Consider the following 15,962-nt stretch of genomic DNA (forward strand, 5'->3'; position numbering starts at 1 on the left):
AAACAGGAGAAAATCTGGTAAGGTATTTCGGGGAGGGAAAAAGAGTATGAACAAATGCATGCCCATTGGAGAACAGGAAAAGGAGAGATTTCACATTGAGGAGGAGGTAGGGGGAGGAAAGAGAATAGGACTGGCTATCATTTATTAAAATGGGATATTTATGAATTTGTGTTGCTTTTAAAATGAGGAAAACAGCTAAAAAATATTTAAAGACTGTTAGAGCTGAGTTAACTTCTAAAGGTGTGATACCTATTTCCCCAAAACATCATTATAATGGAATTTAATTATATGTAGACATATACATACACACACTATAATAAAGATATAAAGCCATATAATAGGGATATAGATGTTTTTCTAAATAAAGATTTTAGTAACAGAGAACTATGGGGATTTCCTGTACAATGTGAGTTGAGGATTGTTACAGCTCAAATAATCACCCCTTTCTAGTGTAATAACACCCAATCTAATAAGTTTAGCCTAATTCGGAACCTTACAAAAAGCAGAGGTGTCCATCTTCTAGTTTGAAAACTTACTATTAAGCAGCCCTGGCTGGTGTGACTCAGTGGAGTGAGCACCATCTGGCGAACCGAAGGGTCACCAGTTCAATTCATTCCCAGTCAGGGCACATGCCTGGGTTGCTGGCCAGGTCCCCCAAAGTTGGGAGGTGCTGGAGAGGCAACCACACATTGATGTTTCTCTTTCTCTCCCTCTCTCCCTTCCCCTCTCTCTAAAAATCAATAAATCTTTAAAACTTAATATTAACCAGACATCTACTTATTAATTGAAATGAACTCAATACCAGTTTTAAGTGGACATCATTTATTAATTGAAATTAAATGCATATCCCCATTTTAACTTTAAGGGAAAGCCCCTAGAGGATTTAAGAAAAAGGCCATTTGGGATACAACTGACTTCTCATGGAACAGCAGATTCTGCTTCGAATGACTAATGATCGTTTTATGATGAGCAAGGATAGTGAATTTGTGAGGGTATGACTAATAAGGTTATATGCAGTTTGTATGTCAGATGGTGTTTCATTCTCAACCCCTATAGAATAAGGTTTAGTTCTGGGATAAAGATAACTATTTAGCATGTTATTAACTTGCTGTTAAAAATCACAGCAAATTTAATGGTCTTTTTTTAAAGGATACATTTAAAACATTCCCACTTCAGAAGAGTTTCATTAAAGGTGATCCTAAATCAGAAACTTCATTGAAATGGACATCAAAAATGTCTTGTACTCTGTTAGTATTATGTGGACTCTGATGCCAGTCTTAGGATTGTAGCCCTCAGCTTTCATGTAGCAGAGAGCCAGTGAATGTGCAACAGAGAGTGTTACACAAATTTTTTGCAAGTATGCAACTACCACAGGGAGATTTCTGGCATAGCCACAAGTGGGCTGCAGCAAATTCACATTTTTTAAAGACTCTTTATATTTGTACTTCAGAAGTCATATAAATTTTGTCATTCTTCATAATATCCACATTTGTTTGTAATTGTAAAAATTATGTTTTAAATTATCATTCAGTAAAATTGACCAGTCAAAATGAGTTTAGGATTTGTGACCTGCTACATTTTAGCACAGCACCTTATCTACATGGGTTTAAGGACAGCAACTTGAGTACAGTTGCATAGTAATTTCACTAGCTTTCTGTCCCCTAAGAATTTAAAAAGCATAGGCACCTTTGGCTAGGTTTTCATTTTTATGAAGATACCTACCTGTATCTTTATATAAAGTAGGTATTTGTTTTGAATGGAGGAATACTTTGAATGGAGGAATATTACAAACTAAATATCAGTATTGAAATATATGATTTTTAAAAATGTAATCTCAGTACAACAAATTTAAATACCTGAACTAAGTGAAAATCCTTGTTTAGAGATTTGAAAGTTCAGAATTAAAGTTTTATTATTTTTTGAATGTTGGAAACAAAAGGATTTAATGCATTTGTTAGAATCAAATCAATATAATGTGCCCATATTTTTGTAATAAGTAAAAGGTAAAACAATAAACATTTATGGAATGCCTATTATGTGCCAGATACTATGCTAGCAAGACAGAGGGAGCTTGGGGAGGGAGAGGGAAAGATAGAGATAACGGTAACACTTGTTCTTTGTCTTTAGGGGCCTCATTTTCCAGGGGTGTTATTGCCATGTAGTAGAATAAATACTAAAATAGAGATAGGCACCTATAATACATTTGGATAAAAGTGGATTAACCAACCAATTTAGCTTCAGTGCCATAGAGAACGCTTCTGAGAGGGGAATATGGTTATGTTGAAACTTCATAAATGTAGAGAGTTCCCAGGGTGGGAATATGGGGAAAAAAGCATTCAAGACAGAGAAAAAAGTGTAAAATTTTCAGGAAATTGCCAGGAGTACAGTTTAACCAAAGTGAAATTGCATGCTGGAAAGTATCAAGAGATGACTTGACAGTATGCAGCTGCATTTTTTATGCAGTCTTGAGGAGTTAGAGCTTCAATCTGTAATTTTTGGAGGATATTTGAAAAGTGCTGAGTATGATCAGATCTCATTTTAGCAAGATTTTAGCTTTTGAGGTAGTTCAGAATGAATCAGGAGTAGGCGTGGTTATGGCATCAGGCAAGAGGAGCAGTTAGGACATCATTTATGTTATCTAGATGAGAGATGATAAGAGTCATTAAAATGGCAGTGCAAATGACAAAAAAATAAAAAAGGGTAGGTTCCAGATACATAAAATAAACAGATTCAGTGGTATTTATGATTGATTGTGGATAGTTAGAAGGAGTCCAATATAAATCCCAGTTTCCGTCACGCATGATGCGATTAGATGGGTAAATTTCTCACTAGATTTTTGAGTTTTATGTATATGATTAGCTTCTATAAAATTAATAAGCATATAAAAGTAACTTCTGAGTAGGTTAATAATTCTAATTTCTTTTTTTTATTTATAGATGCCACTTCAAATGAACAACAAGAGCTATTCTGTCAGAAGTTGCAACAGTGTTGCATACTGTTTGATTTCATGGACTCTGTTTCAGACTTGAAGAGCAAAGAAATTAAAAGAGCAACACTGAATGAACTGGTTGAGTATGTTTCAACGAATCGTGGTGTGATCGTTGAGTCAGCATATTCTGATATAGTAAAAATGGTAAGCATCTAGACTTATGTTCCTCAGATTTATATAAATTCAAGTAATATCTGAGGTGTAATTATGATTAATGAGACCTTTTTTTAAATTAAAGATGTTATTTATTTATTTATTTATTTTCAGAGAGGGGGGAGGGGAGGGAGAAAAGAGAAGAGAAACATTGATGGGTTGCCTCTTGCACGCACCCCCAGGCAGGGACCTGGCCAGGAGTGAATTGGCAACCTTTTGGTTTGTGGGATGACACCTAACCCACTGAGCCCCACCAGTCAGGGTGAGACTTTTTAATTTTTTTTATGATTTTATTTATTTCTACAGAGAGGAGAAGAGAGGGAAGGAGAGAAATAGCAAGTGTGATTGCCTCTTGCCCCCAGCTGGGGACCTGGCCTGCAACCCAGGCATGTGCCTTGATTGAGAATCGAACCAATGACCTTTTGTTTAGTTTGCAGGCCGGCACTCAATCCACTGAGCCACTCAATAAGTCCAGCCAGGGCAAGACTTATTTTTAATAAACTTATAATAATTAATGTACTCAAAAGAATGTTTATAAAAATAGTCCATTTGAAAGGTTATCCATTCATTTCAGTGATGCTGATATTGCTTATAATAGTTGGGGAATTCAATAGCCACAATGGCCAGTGGCTACCGTGTTGGGTAGCACAAATCTAGATCTTAGGAGAAAGATGTACGCTCAAGATTATACAGACTGATAGATAACTAATGTCATGGGGCTGAACAGTCACCAAGAGAGAAAGTCTAAAGGGAGAAGAGAAGACCAATGGAACACTGTGGGTCTCTCCACATTTCATTGGTGGGGAAGGGAGTCAGATCTGAAAAATTCTTATTTAGGACATTTTTAATATCATGTTTGTAGATTCTATAATACTTGAATTTTAATTAAAACTCAGGACTTTTCAGAAGTTAAATAATATAAACGTTTGCAATATGTGATATGAAAAATAAATTACTGCCAACTTTTTTGAAAATTAGGATACTGTTTATTAGTAGTTCAACCTTATTCTCTATCAGACAGACGTCTGTTTAGGATTTTTGTATGCATACTAACAAAATAAAGATCAACTGGAATAATTAGAGAGTCACTGATTCCATAATTTAAGTGTAAATGTTTCCAGGGTATCGAAGGTTAGAGCAAGTATAACTTATAGTTGTCTTCATTTCCATCCCCTTGCTGATACGTGTTCTGAGGGAAGAGCAAAAAAAAAAAAACAGGAAGTTAAATTTCACCCTAATATACCAATTGGGTTTTTTCTTTTATCACATTGTGCTAGAAGACTTGTTAAAAGGACTTAGGAAATTTTGGTGGGGTTTTTTTTTGAAAAATTAAAATAAAAGCCTTAAAAAAATTTTAAAGGTTAGCAATAGAACATTAATCAAAATGAAATGGCTTTCTGAACTCCTAGAGACAGTCAAGGTGACAGTTTGAGAATATAAATAGTGAATACTGATAGGCTTCTTTTTTGTTTTTTTATTTTGTGTTCATCATTAAAAAATGTTCAGGGAGAAAAGCAACATTCACAGTAGTGTTTCCACTGATTTCAAATGGTTTGTATTCAGGAATTTTGAAAGTCCTTAGAAAGATACTTCATTTTTATTTCTGTAAAGTTGTTGCTTAGTTATTGAAAGTACTCAAATATTTGAGTCATGTTATTCTGTGATTGCTGTATACTAATAAATTTTGGGATTTCTTTCTTTTCCTAAGTAAAAAGGCATGTGTGATTCAACTTCTGGATACTTAAGATTTAAAGGACTAACTTACCAACTTAGTCCTTTAAACTTCAAATCTTTAGTATATTATATATAGTTAATTATCTAGCATGTCAAGTTCTATGTTATTACTTTCTAAGTCTTATGATTATAGTAATTGACTGTTAGCAGTTATTTAGCCTACCAGAGATGCCACTTCATAAGAATAGTTGCAAATTTTTTGCACTACTATATTCCCCTTGTCTCGTCCTCTATTCCCCAAATAGTTTATCTCAAATGATCAATCTAGCAATAGTATGCCTTTATTGTTGACTAAACTAAACCGTCTGATCTGTTAGTCTGTACGTCATTCTTCAAAGAATTGTGAGTTGGGACCACAGTCTGTCCTTTGCTAAGGAAAAAGGATATGTAGTTTTCCTGGGTACTAAAATAATGTGAGAGATGAAATATAAATACAGTGTTGCATTGTTTCTAAAATGAAAACTCTCAAAGCACTTCCTGATTTCAGAGGTTAATTTTTTAAAAAGGCTCAGAGTAGATGAAATACAGTAAATTAAATTAAAATGAGGTATTTTAAACTGTCTGTAATAGCAATGAAGACATTCTGCCCCTTCCCTCCTCTTCCTTAGTGTGTGGTATGTATATGTAAGAATGGAAATATTTTACCAAACTTTGGTTTATAAGGTAAGTAAATGGCTGGTTTAGAATATAGGGGAAGTTATGGAAAAATGAAAAGAATCAAGTTAGGGATAGGTAGAGTTAGGAACTTTATGCTTCCAAACCGCCCCCCTCCCCACCCCAATGTACTTCCCTCCCTTCCTCTTTTTTCTTTTTTTTTTAAAGAAAAACATGGAAAGAACAACCTGTAATTTTTTTCTAAGATTTTATTTATCTTTAGAGAGAGGGAAAGAGAGGGAGAAAAGAAAGGGAAATATCGGTAAGTACTCTGACTAGGCACCAAGCCTGCAACCCTGGCATGTGCCTTGACCAGGAATTGAACTGGCGACCTTTTCCTTTGCGGAATGATGCCCAACCAACTTAGCCACCCAATCAGGGGAACAGCTTGTAATTTAAGGAAGAGAAATTCGGAGGGAAGAGAAATCCAGAGGTAATCTGTAATCTTCAGGAGTTTGATGTCTAAAGAAGTCAGAGAAAAACTAATGCCTGCCTTCTTCATATCTTGAAGATGTTTATAGGATTTTTTTAAACTAAGCTCATAGCCACAATGTAACTTTTTTCTTAAATAAAGTTATCTTAAAAATATTTCATTTTGCATTGTTGAATTCGATTACTTAACAAAGAACATAAATCTAAATTTATTTTTCTTTACAGATCAGTGCTAATATCTTCCGTACCCTTCCTCCAAGTGATAATCCAGATTTTGATCCAGAAGAGGATGAACCCACGCTTGAGGCTTCTTGGCCTCACATACAAGTATGGAATATAATTATGTATTGACAGTTTTTATATTTTTGATATTCTGCTGAAATCATGAGTGTCTATTTAAAATATTTTATTTATAATACTTAACATTATTTTCTTTCCAAAATGCTGCTTTTCTCTTTTTTTATTGTGATAAAATACACTTACCATTTAAACTAGTTTAAAGTGTACTTATTCAGTGGCAATAAGTACATTGACAATGCTGTGCAACCCCTGCCACTATCTAGTTCCAGAATTTTTATCTTCTCAAATGGAAACTCCCTTGTCATTAGCAGCCACATTCTATTCCCCCATACTCACAGCCCTGATAACTACTAATCTCCTCTCTCTCTGGATTTGCCTGTTCTGGATACTTAATGTAAATGAAATTATGTGGTATGTGAACTTCTGTATCAGGGTTTTTTCACCTAGCATAATATTTTCAAGGTTTACCAATGTTGTACATGTATCACCACCACATTGCTTTTAACAGCTGAATAATATTCTATTGTATGGATATACCTCCTTTTGTTTATCCATTAATCAGCTGATGGACATTAGGGTGGTTTCTACTTTTTGGCCATTGTGATTACAGCTGTTAAGAACATCCATGTACAAGTTTTTGTTTTAACATCTGTTGCCCATAGTTTTGGTATGTTGTTTTTTGTTCTCATTCATTTCAAAATATTTTCTAATTTCCCTTGTGATTTCTTTTTTGATTAATTATTTGAGGATATGTTTAATTTCTACATTTTCGTGACCCTCACATTTCTGTTAACTGATTTCTAATTTTATTTCATTGCAATTGGATAATAAATACACCCTGAATGTTTTCAATCCTTTTAAATTTATTGAGGCTTATTTTATGACCTAGCATACAGTCTGTCCTGGAGAATGTTTCATGTGTGCTTCAGAAGAAGGTGCATTCTATTGTTGTTGGGTGGAGTGTTCTGTAGAAATGTTAGATCTAGTTCGTTTATAATGTTCAAGTCTTCTATTTCCTTGTTAGTAATCTTCTGTTCTACCCATTATTGAAAGTGAGATATTGAAATTTCTAACTATTAGTGTTAAATTGTCTATTTCTCTCTTCAGATCTGTCAGTTTTTGCTTTATATATTTTGGCGGCCATATTGTTAGCTACGTATGTTTATAATTGTTATACAGCATCTTCTTTATGGATGGCTTTTATCATTATAACTATTAAAATAGAGTTTCTGTGTTTATTTCATCTGGTATTAGTATGGCCACTCAGTTGTCCTTTGCATAATACATCTTTTCCATTCTTTTAGTCTGTTTGATTCTTTGAGTTTGAATTGTTTCTAGTAAATAGCATGTGGTTGGATCATGTTTATTTATTTATTTATTTATTTATTTTTAAAATTTTATTTATTTATTTTTTAGAGAAAAGGGAAAGGAAGGAGAAAGAGAGGGAGAGAAACATCAATGTGTGGTTGCCTCTCATGAGCCCTCCCACTGGGGACCTGGCCCACAACCCCAGCCTGTGCCCTGCCTGGAATTGAACCTGTAACCCCCTGGTTTGCAGGCCCACGCTCAATCCACTGAGCCACATCAGCCAGGGCGGATCATAGTTTTTTAAAATCAATTTTGACAATATCTGTCTTTTGACTGGAATGTTTAATCCAATTACATTTAATGTAATTACTGATAATGCAGGATTTACGTCTTCTGTCATTTTCTCTATGTCTTAGGTCTTTTTTGTTCCTCTGCTCCTCCATTACTGCCTTTTATATTAAATAGGTATTTTCTAGGGTACCATTTTATTTCAATTCCCATGGTTTTTTTAATAATTTTTTACTTATTTTCTTAGTAGATACCCTGGGGATTACAATTAGCATCTTAAAACAATCTAGTTTGGTTGGGTACTAATTTGAAATCAATAATTTTCAAAACTTTGGTCCAGTATATCTCCATTCCCTCCTTTGTGGTATTATTGTCATATTGGGTTGGCCAAAAAGTCTGTTTAGTTTTTTCCATAAAAGACACATTTTTCATTTTCACTAATAACTTTATTGATTTGGATATTTTGAATATGTCAGCTACCTTCCACTAGTGGCTTTCTAGTGGGTAGAGGCCAGGGGTGCTGCTAAACATATTCTAGTGCACAAGACAGCCCCACAGCAAAGAATTATTTGGCCAAAATGTCAAGAGTACCAGGAAACTTCACAAACCACTTTTGACATGTTTGATCAGTCACAGCACCTTCTCCATACACGGCACAAATCTTTTCTTGCATTTTTACCTCTCTTGAAATAATAAAGCATAATACTTTGAAAATGTTGCAAATCTTCTTCCATCTTTAGCATTAAAATGGCTGTACAAAAATTCACCAGTTTTGATAAATTTTTTAAAAATGCTCGTGGATTCGAAAGCTGTCACAATACAATCTAACAGAATTGTTTCAAATGAAGTTAAAGACAACTAAGAGTTACTAGAGCCACTGTATTGAAAAAACTTAGTGGACTTTTTGGCCAAACCAATACAAATTCTTACAACACTTACTTCATACCTTCTGAGCCTCATTTTAATAACAATAAATTAGACCTTCCAAATAATTCAGTGTCATCATTTTTTCTTTTTTTAGACCTCATAAATGAGTTTCTAAAGATACAATTATACACGTACAGATGTGCCTTAGTTAAGCGGAACAAAAGTTTATATATACAAATTCTAACTAGAGAATTAATCACTACTAAGCATGGTGAAATGGAAATGAATCTGGTGATAGACCTCTACTGAAACCCTAGTTTTGATACTTTTCTACATGTATGCTCCCGGGTGAGCTACTTAACTTCTCTGTAACCTCCTCTATAAAACTGGGGTAAAACAGTGTTGTGTAAAGATTGAGTGGGGTAATTTATACACAGAACCTAGCACAGTTTTTAAAACTATACTATTTTTTTTGCTCTCCCCTTTTTTTCTTAAATGCTATTACTTTTGGTATTTCGCTACCTTTATACTGATACCTTTACATGATACCCTTAGTTCTCTCTTTTGTAGTTATTTTATTGGTGTAGCTATTTTACTGGTTCCCTAGAATTAACAATACTGAAAGTAACAAATAATCTCTTCCCCACTTCCTTCTCCCATAGCATCTAATGTAAAGTTAATATACTTTTACTCCACAGTAAATACCTGTATGGCACTTTGAAGCTTCTGCTTCGTGTATACTCTGTTCCATCCCTTCCCTCAACTCCATATTTTTGAGAGTTGTGTGATACCTACACGTAGTTAGAACATGTAATTAATTGTATACTATCCTGTCACCTTTATGCCCATCACTTGTTACTAGTTCTATAGATAACATATTTAATGTTTATAATAATTCCTTATGTCAAAGTTTCTCTAGTTATTTCTTGGTAATTTGGAGCTCAATCTTTAATAGCAGGGCTCATGGGAACATTATTCCATGGGAGCAGTTTGTCTTTATAGCCTTTATTTTTAAAGATTAGCTTGACTTGATGTAAAATCCTAGGGTGATGTTTATCCTCAAGCACCTTAAATATGTTATTCTATTGTCTTCTGATTTCAGTCTGATTTTCTTTCCTTTCTATAAAGATTCAGCATTTTGCCTGGACACCTAAAGGATATTTTTCCTTTAATGGTCAACTATTTTACTGGATTATACATACATAAGTGGTAATTTTCTAGGTAAATTTCTCCAGCTGAATAGTACTCTTTACTATAGAAGTCCATTTTTATACCTAAAACATTTTCTTCAGTGATAGTTTTTAATATTTCTTTTGCTCCACTGCTTTGCTTTTCGTCTTTGGGGCTGCCGGCTATTCATATGTTGGCTCTGTATCTCTTTCTCTTAAAATCACTTTTTAAATCTTTCTTCATTCTCTTGGATTGTTCTTAGTTTTTCTTCTTCCCATCCTCTGTTTCCTTTTACTATTATTCTAGTTGTGAGGCAGAATGAGAGTGAATCTTTAGTTTTTCCAGCCTCAGTAGTAGAGACAGGCAAGGGGAAGGGAATGGGTGTTAGGTTAGCCTGCCACGGGGTTTTTTAAATTACAGAGGAAAAAACCAGATTCTTAGAGAACTAAGGTTTTTTTAGTGTTTATCATGTACCAGGCAATGTTTTAGGTACTTAACATAAACTATCTCATTAAGTATATGTTGATTATTACATAAATTCTTTCATATATTAAATCAATTAAAAATCCATTTAAATTAGTTTCCTCTTACTAGAGGTTGGAAAACATTCAGTCACCATACTCCTTGAAAAGAGCCTTTTGTGTACTTGATCATTAAAGTTGCTTCTCAGTCTTGGCCGCTTTGGACCAAACATTTCCAGTTCCTTCAGCTTTTTGTAAAATATCTTATTTTCAGATACTTTAATCATCATTTCTAGTTTCTGTTGTACCTTTTTCTAAAGTCTTTTATTGGTGAAGACCAAAGTTTTGTATATTTTAACTACATTGGGAAAGACACGGCTATACTGAGTAGGATGGCAAAATCACCCACCGTTCCTTACGCTTTTATCTTTCATGTTGTAGGGAGTTTTGTTCTTTTGTTTGTTTGTTTACAGAAGTAGGAATACCAACCATGCATCGAACATGTGAAGTTTGCCATTTTACTAGGAAAATGGATCCATTTCTGAAAGTATCTAGTCTTTGTAGCACTGTTTCTTAGATTCTTGGATCAAATTATTTCTTCATGTAGAACACTGAGAAACTTCCATAACTACAGTAAATATTTATTGAGCATCTATTGTGTTCCAGGCATTTTTCTAAATATTGGGGGTAAAGTATTGAACTAACAAGCAAAATTCCTTACATTTTAGTGGAAAAGAATAAATGATAAATACATACTATGTCAGGGTATGATAAATACTAGAAAAAAAGTAATGCAGTATAAGGGTATAAAGAGCGACGGTGGGGTCAGGGTGCAGTTTTATCAAAGCATGGTCCTAATTGTGCCATACTGAAGATTTTTAGCTCTGTAAATCACTGGGGTTCCCTTTACTTCTGTTTGGGATTGCTCTGTGTGTATTTAGATAACCTATTGTCATCATCTCTTCAGTGGTGCTAGGTTGGCTGCATAATTGCTGCTAATGTTGACTGGTCACTTAATGCTCATTGTCAGATAAATGGTGCAGATGAAAACTATGATAGGCAGAAGTTCTACTGTGTATGTGATTTAGAGGATTCATTTTTATATGGAGCTTGATGTTGTACAGGTCTCCCAAAGGACATGCTGTTACTCTTAAAACTGTTAAGCCTTAAGCTCTGTATTTCTGACACAGATCTTAAGAGGAAGAGTATACAGGCTAATGAATGTTATGCTTGACTCCTGTTTAACTTGGTCTCACCTTACCACAAATCTTAACTTCTGCTGAACTGGGTATCTGCATAAAGATTCCAAGTCTCTGATTCCATACCCTCATCTATACCCTATACCACTTTCTTCTCAGGACATGTCCTACCTTTCTTTCTATAAAAGCCCTCCTTTTTTCTTGGGTTATCCAAAATCTTACTGAATGCAGGGCTCAAGTTGCGTGTCCTCCAAACTCTTCCTACTGGCCTTATTTCCCCAGTGTTACGGCCCTCTTCTACATGGCTCCTTCACTCATAATCTGTGTCATATACTTTTTGTGTATATACCATTTTATGTTTTTGTTTTTGTCTTACCTCTAACAAGTGAATGAGATTTTGGGAACTGTACAGCGCCTGATAGCCATTCGTGCTGTTCGTAACTAAATGAAAACTTGTTCCTCTACCCACAACACTTCTGTCACCAAATGTGTGGATTTTCCACACCCAGAAATTGTCCATTTCTCTGCAGACACTTATTCATATAACTACTCAAGAGTTAGCACAGACCCCACAGATTAAATAAGGGTTCAGTTCCACAAGACTGCCTCCCACCTCACATGGCAGTCACAAGTTTGAGTCTCCCATACTTTTGACCAACTTGCTATGAATCTGGGGAGGTTCCCAGGACCTACTCCTCAGGCGCAGTAATTTGCTATAATGACTTGCATCTCAGGGAAACACTTAACTTACTGTTGTCAGTTTATTATAACAGATGCAACACAAGCACAGCAAAATGGAAGAGGTGCATAGGGTGAAAGGATGGAGAAAGGGCTTAAAGCTTCCATGTACCACCCTCCCAGTGCCTTGAAGTGTTCACCAACCCAGTTCTCCAAACCCCTTTGTTTAGGACTTTGGTAGTGGTTCCTTTAGTAGGCATGATTAATCAAATCATTGGCCATTGGCGATTCAACTCAATCTCCAGCCCCTTTCCCCTGCCTGGAGATGATAGTTGAGGCTGAAAGTCCCATCACTAATCACATGGTTGTCCTGTAATTAACCAGTCTTCATCCTTCTAGAGTCACCTTATTGGCATAAATTCAGGTATGGCTGAAAGGGGCTTTTGTGAATAACAAAAGATTCTTGTCTCACCCCTTATCACTCAGGAAATTCCAGGGGGTTTAGGAGCTTTGTGCCAGTAACCAAGGATGAAGATCAAATGTGTATTTTTTTTTTAAGATTTTATTTATTTTTAGAGAGGAGAAGGGAGGGAGAGCAAGGGAAACATCAATGTGTGGTTGCCTCTCACACATCCCCTACTGGGGATATGGCCTGCAACCCAGGCATGTGCCCTAGACTGGGAATCGAACCACCAACCCTTTGGTTTCCAGGCCAGCACTTAGTCCACTGAGCCACACCAGCTAGGGCCAAATATGTAGTTTTTATTCTATCACAGTAGCCTAGTACTGGACATGAAATAGGCACTGAGCAAGTTGTGCCAGTGAAACTGCATAGCAGTCTGTGAGACTACTAACTCTTCAGAGGACTCTGTGATCACTGGTAGTGTGTACCCCAAAGCAAATTACCTGTATAGTTGGTTGATAAGAAATTCATAAATAAAACCTTAATTGATACCAACTTCTTGTTATATCCTTTCTTTTTTAAAAGATTTTATTCATTTATTTTTAGAGATGGGGGAAGAGAAGGAGAAAGAGAGATATCAGTGTGTGGTTGTCTCTCACATGCCCGCCCCCCAGCACCAGGGACCTAGCCCACAACCCAAGCATGTGCCCCAGCTGGGAACTGAACCAGCGACCCTTTGGTTCGAAGCCTGGGCTCAATCTACTGAGCCACACCAGCCAGGGCCTGTTCTTGTTATATCCTTAATTCATACTTAACATAAAAGCTAGGTGATAATTAGACCAGATAGGCATCACTCCTGTTGCATAGTTGCATAAATATGCATCAAATAAAAACAGTACTTACTCAGATCCCAAAACTGTTGTTAGCTTTGGATTATTATTGAATTCGTAGTAGTAAAAATGTGTTATTCTGTGGGTGAATGATAGGGCCCAAATCTGGTAATGCTTTTCAGTATGTTGTGAGGTCTGTAAGTTAGCTGTCTTTTTTTCCTTCTCCCTTCTATATGTGGCCTAACTGGCTACCTAACAGTTTATCGAATATTTTTACTTTATGATCTAACCTTCCTTTTTAGGGTGCTAGATTGATGTATAGTTTAATAGCTAATAAGTTAAGGCACATTTTGGGCTCTATTCCAGTTTTCCTACCTTTTATAGCTTATAGGTTACAATAAAAAAAAAACTTTATAGTGTATTTGCTTTTCTCCTTGAAAGACAGATGTAGGTGAATTGAGGCAAGTTGAACTGAAAAGTACTGCAGTGATTTGTGGCAGCAGGTGAACATTTGCTATTGCTTTTAAGATCCTGGCACTTTTTAAGTAGAAGGCCCGCTGTGACTTCTAATTTATTCTGTGATGCACAGACATTCCTTCCTGAGCCCTGTTATTATATAACTTGGTTCATTATTTCCCAAGTGTGGATAAGGTATGCTGTTCGATTTAATTTTTTTCCCACTATAGTTTTTTGTTAAGATTTGAAGTTTTTCTTTTATTGTTGTTGATACACTGCCCCTTACAATCCAGTTTACCCTTATCTGGAGGTTTCTGATCCTGTATTTAACAAACTCTGGAGATTAAATGGAGGTAGTTTCGTAGTCCCCTGGAGAAAGGTCTTTGTATGTTGCCGGTAAATATGGACTGCAAAATAGTCTTGATTAAATATTCAGTAGACACCGTCTTTATTTTCTAGCTCCTGTAATTTAACATTGTAATAAATGATACAAAGCAGTAAACAATTCTCCAGATTTACCAGCTTAGGAGACCCAATTGTGAATATATATTGAGTTTTTTAAAAAAAACTATTAGAACTTGTTATAATTTCTAATGAGATCTGAAATCTCCCTACTAGTTGGTAAGGGAGATGTATTTTTGGTATGATACAACTTAGGGTAATGTTTAACAGGCATCATCTTAACTTTCATTTGACTTTCTCTCACAGTTGGTGTATGAATTCTTCTTAAGATTTTTGGAGAGCCCTGATTTCCAGCCTAGCATTGCAAAGCGATACATTGATCAGAAATTTGTACAACAGGTAAGGGATTCTTATGTCTTAAAATATTCATCTTAGCAATGATTTATCAACTTGTAATTAAAATAGTCTTTCAAAACTTGTATGGTTTATTTCAATTTAACAGCATTTAATATTCTGGGCAATTAGGATAAAAATAAAGTACCTTTGAGAGTACAAGAGTATTTTAAAGAAAGGACTAGCTTCTAATGCAGTCAAATTATCCTATTCAAACTTAGATTCTCAATTGTTTTATAAAGAGCAGAAAAGCAAGCCTTTGTGGAATATTTAACTGAGAAAATTTGACCATTCAATCTAAGGGCAAACCTTATTTTTAAATTGTAAGCCTTTGAAACTCAAATTTGCCATTGTTTTAAGCATTTTAAAGTAAAGTTTTGACTTTGAAATGACAGAGGGAAAAAGTGGGGAAATGGGATTTTTGTTAGGCGTTGGGTATTAGGCTCCTTTCCTGTCATAAAGCATCAATTACCTTTCCCTTTTCCTTTCTCCTTCCCACCTTAGGCATTCTAGCCACCCAGTTCCTAACTCACAGATAAAATGGTATCTTTAAGAAGAGGAGATAGAGTTAAACATATGTGATACCTTCTTTCTTATTATAAATTGGTTATTAGCTGTTATTTTTGGAACCTACATACTCAAAATGAATTTCTTAGAATGTGTTTATTTTCACACATCTTTTTAACAACATAAAGGGCTCTTTTTAACTATGTAGAATTGGCTGGCCCAAGACAAAACTGTGAAGTACACCAAATTTTTCTCTTTTGAAATACTTGTCAGTAAGGTCTTACTAGGAATTTGATGCTCTCCTCTTCTAGAGTTACTTGCATTTTAAAGGAAGGTAGAAGGTGGGTATAAGAGAATCAGTGAACCCAGTGCCGAGGCCAGGATTAAAATTACTACAAAGACCATTGTGTATTTCCTGTGGTAAAGCCTCTACATACAGGAGTTGCACATATTTGGAGTTCATTTTTGGTGGTTCATAACTATCTCTGACCTCATGTAAAGTATTCTCATTGCTGTGAATGTATTGATAAACAAAGAACTTTGTCAATATATCCTTCAGCCATTCAAACAGCTCTTCTTTTAACAGTGAAGAAATATTAGGTGTGTTAACAAATAAAATGTCTGTTTCAATCACAAACAAAAATAAGATTACATGGAACTGTTATTTTGGTAATAGAACTTGAGTGCATACCTAGTGCCTTCTGTAGTTCTTGTGCGCTACAGAAGGAGTGTAGTATA

General features: G+C 35.2%; 1 protein-coding gene across 2 annotated transcripts in view; it reads left to right on the forward strand.

The window, feature by feature from the left end:
• PPP2R5A (protein phosphatase 2 regulatory subunit B'alpha) overlaps positions 1–15,962 on the forward strand; it is a 70,961-nt gene that overhangs the window by 35,514 nt on the left and 19,485 nt on the right. For both annotated transcript variants that reach the window (XM_024552373.4, XM_045188462.3), the window contains exons 2-4: positions 2,937–3,133; positions 6,188–6,289; positions 14,631–14,723. In XM_024552373.4, coding sequence (XP_024408141.1) covers positions 2,937–3,133; positions 6,188–6,289; positions 14,631–14,723 — 392 coding nt within the window. The remainder of the gene's footprint in view (positions 1–2,936; positions 3,134–6,187; positions 6,290–14,630; positions 14,724–15,962) is intronic.

The sequence above is a fragment of the Desmodus rotundus genome, chromosome 12, assembly GCF_022682495.2.
Source record: "Desmodus rotundus isolate HL8 chromosome 12, HLdesRot8A.1, whole genome shotgun sequence".
In the NCBI taxonomy this organism is placed as follows: domain Eukaryota; kingdom Metazoa; phylum Chordata; class Mammalia; order Chiroptera; family Phyllostomidae; genus Desmodus; species Desmodus rotundus.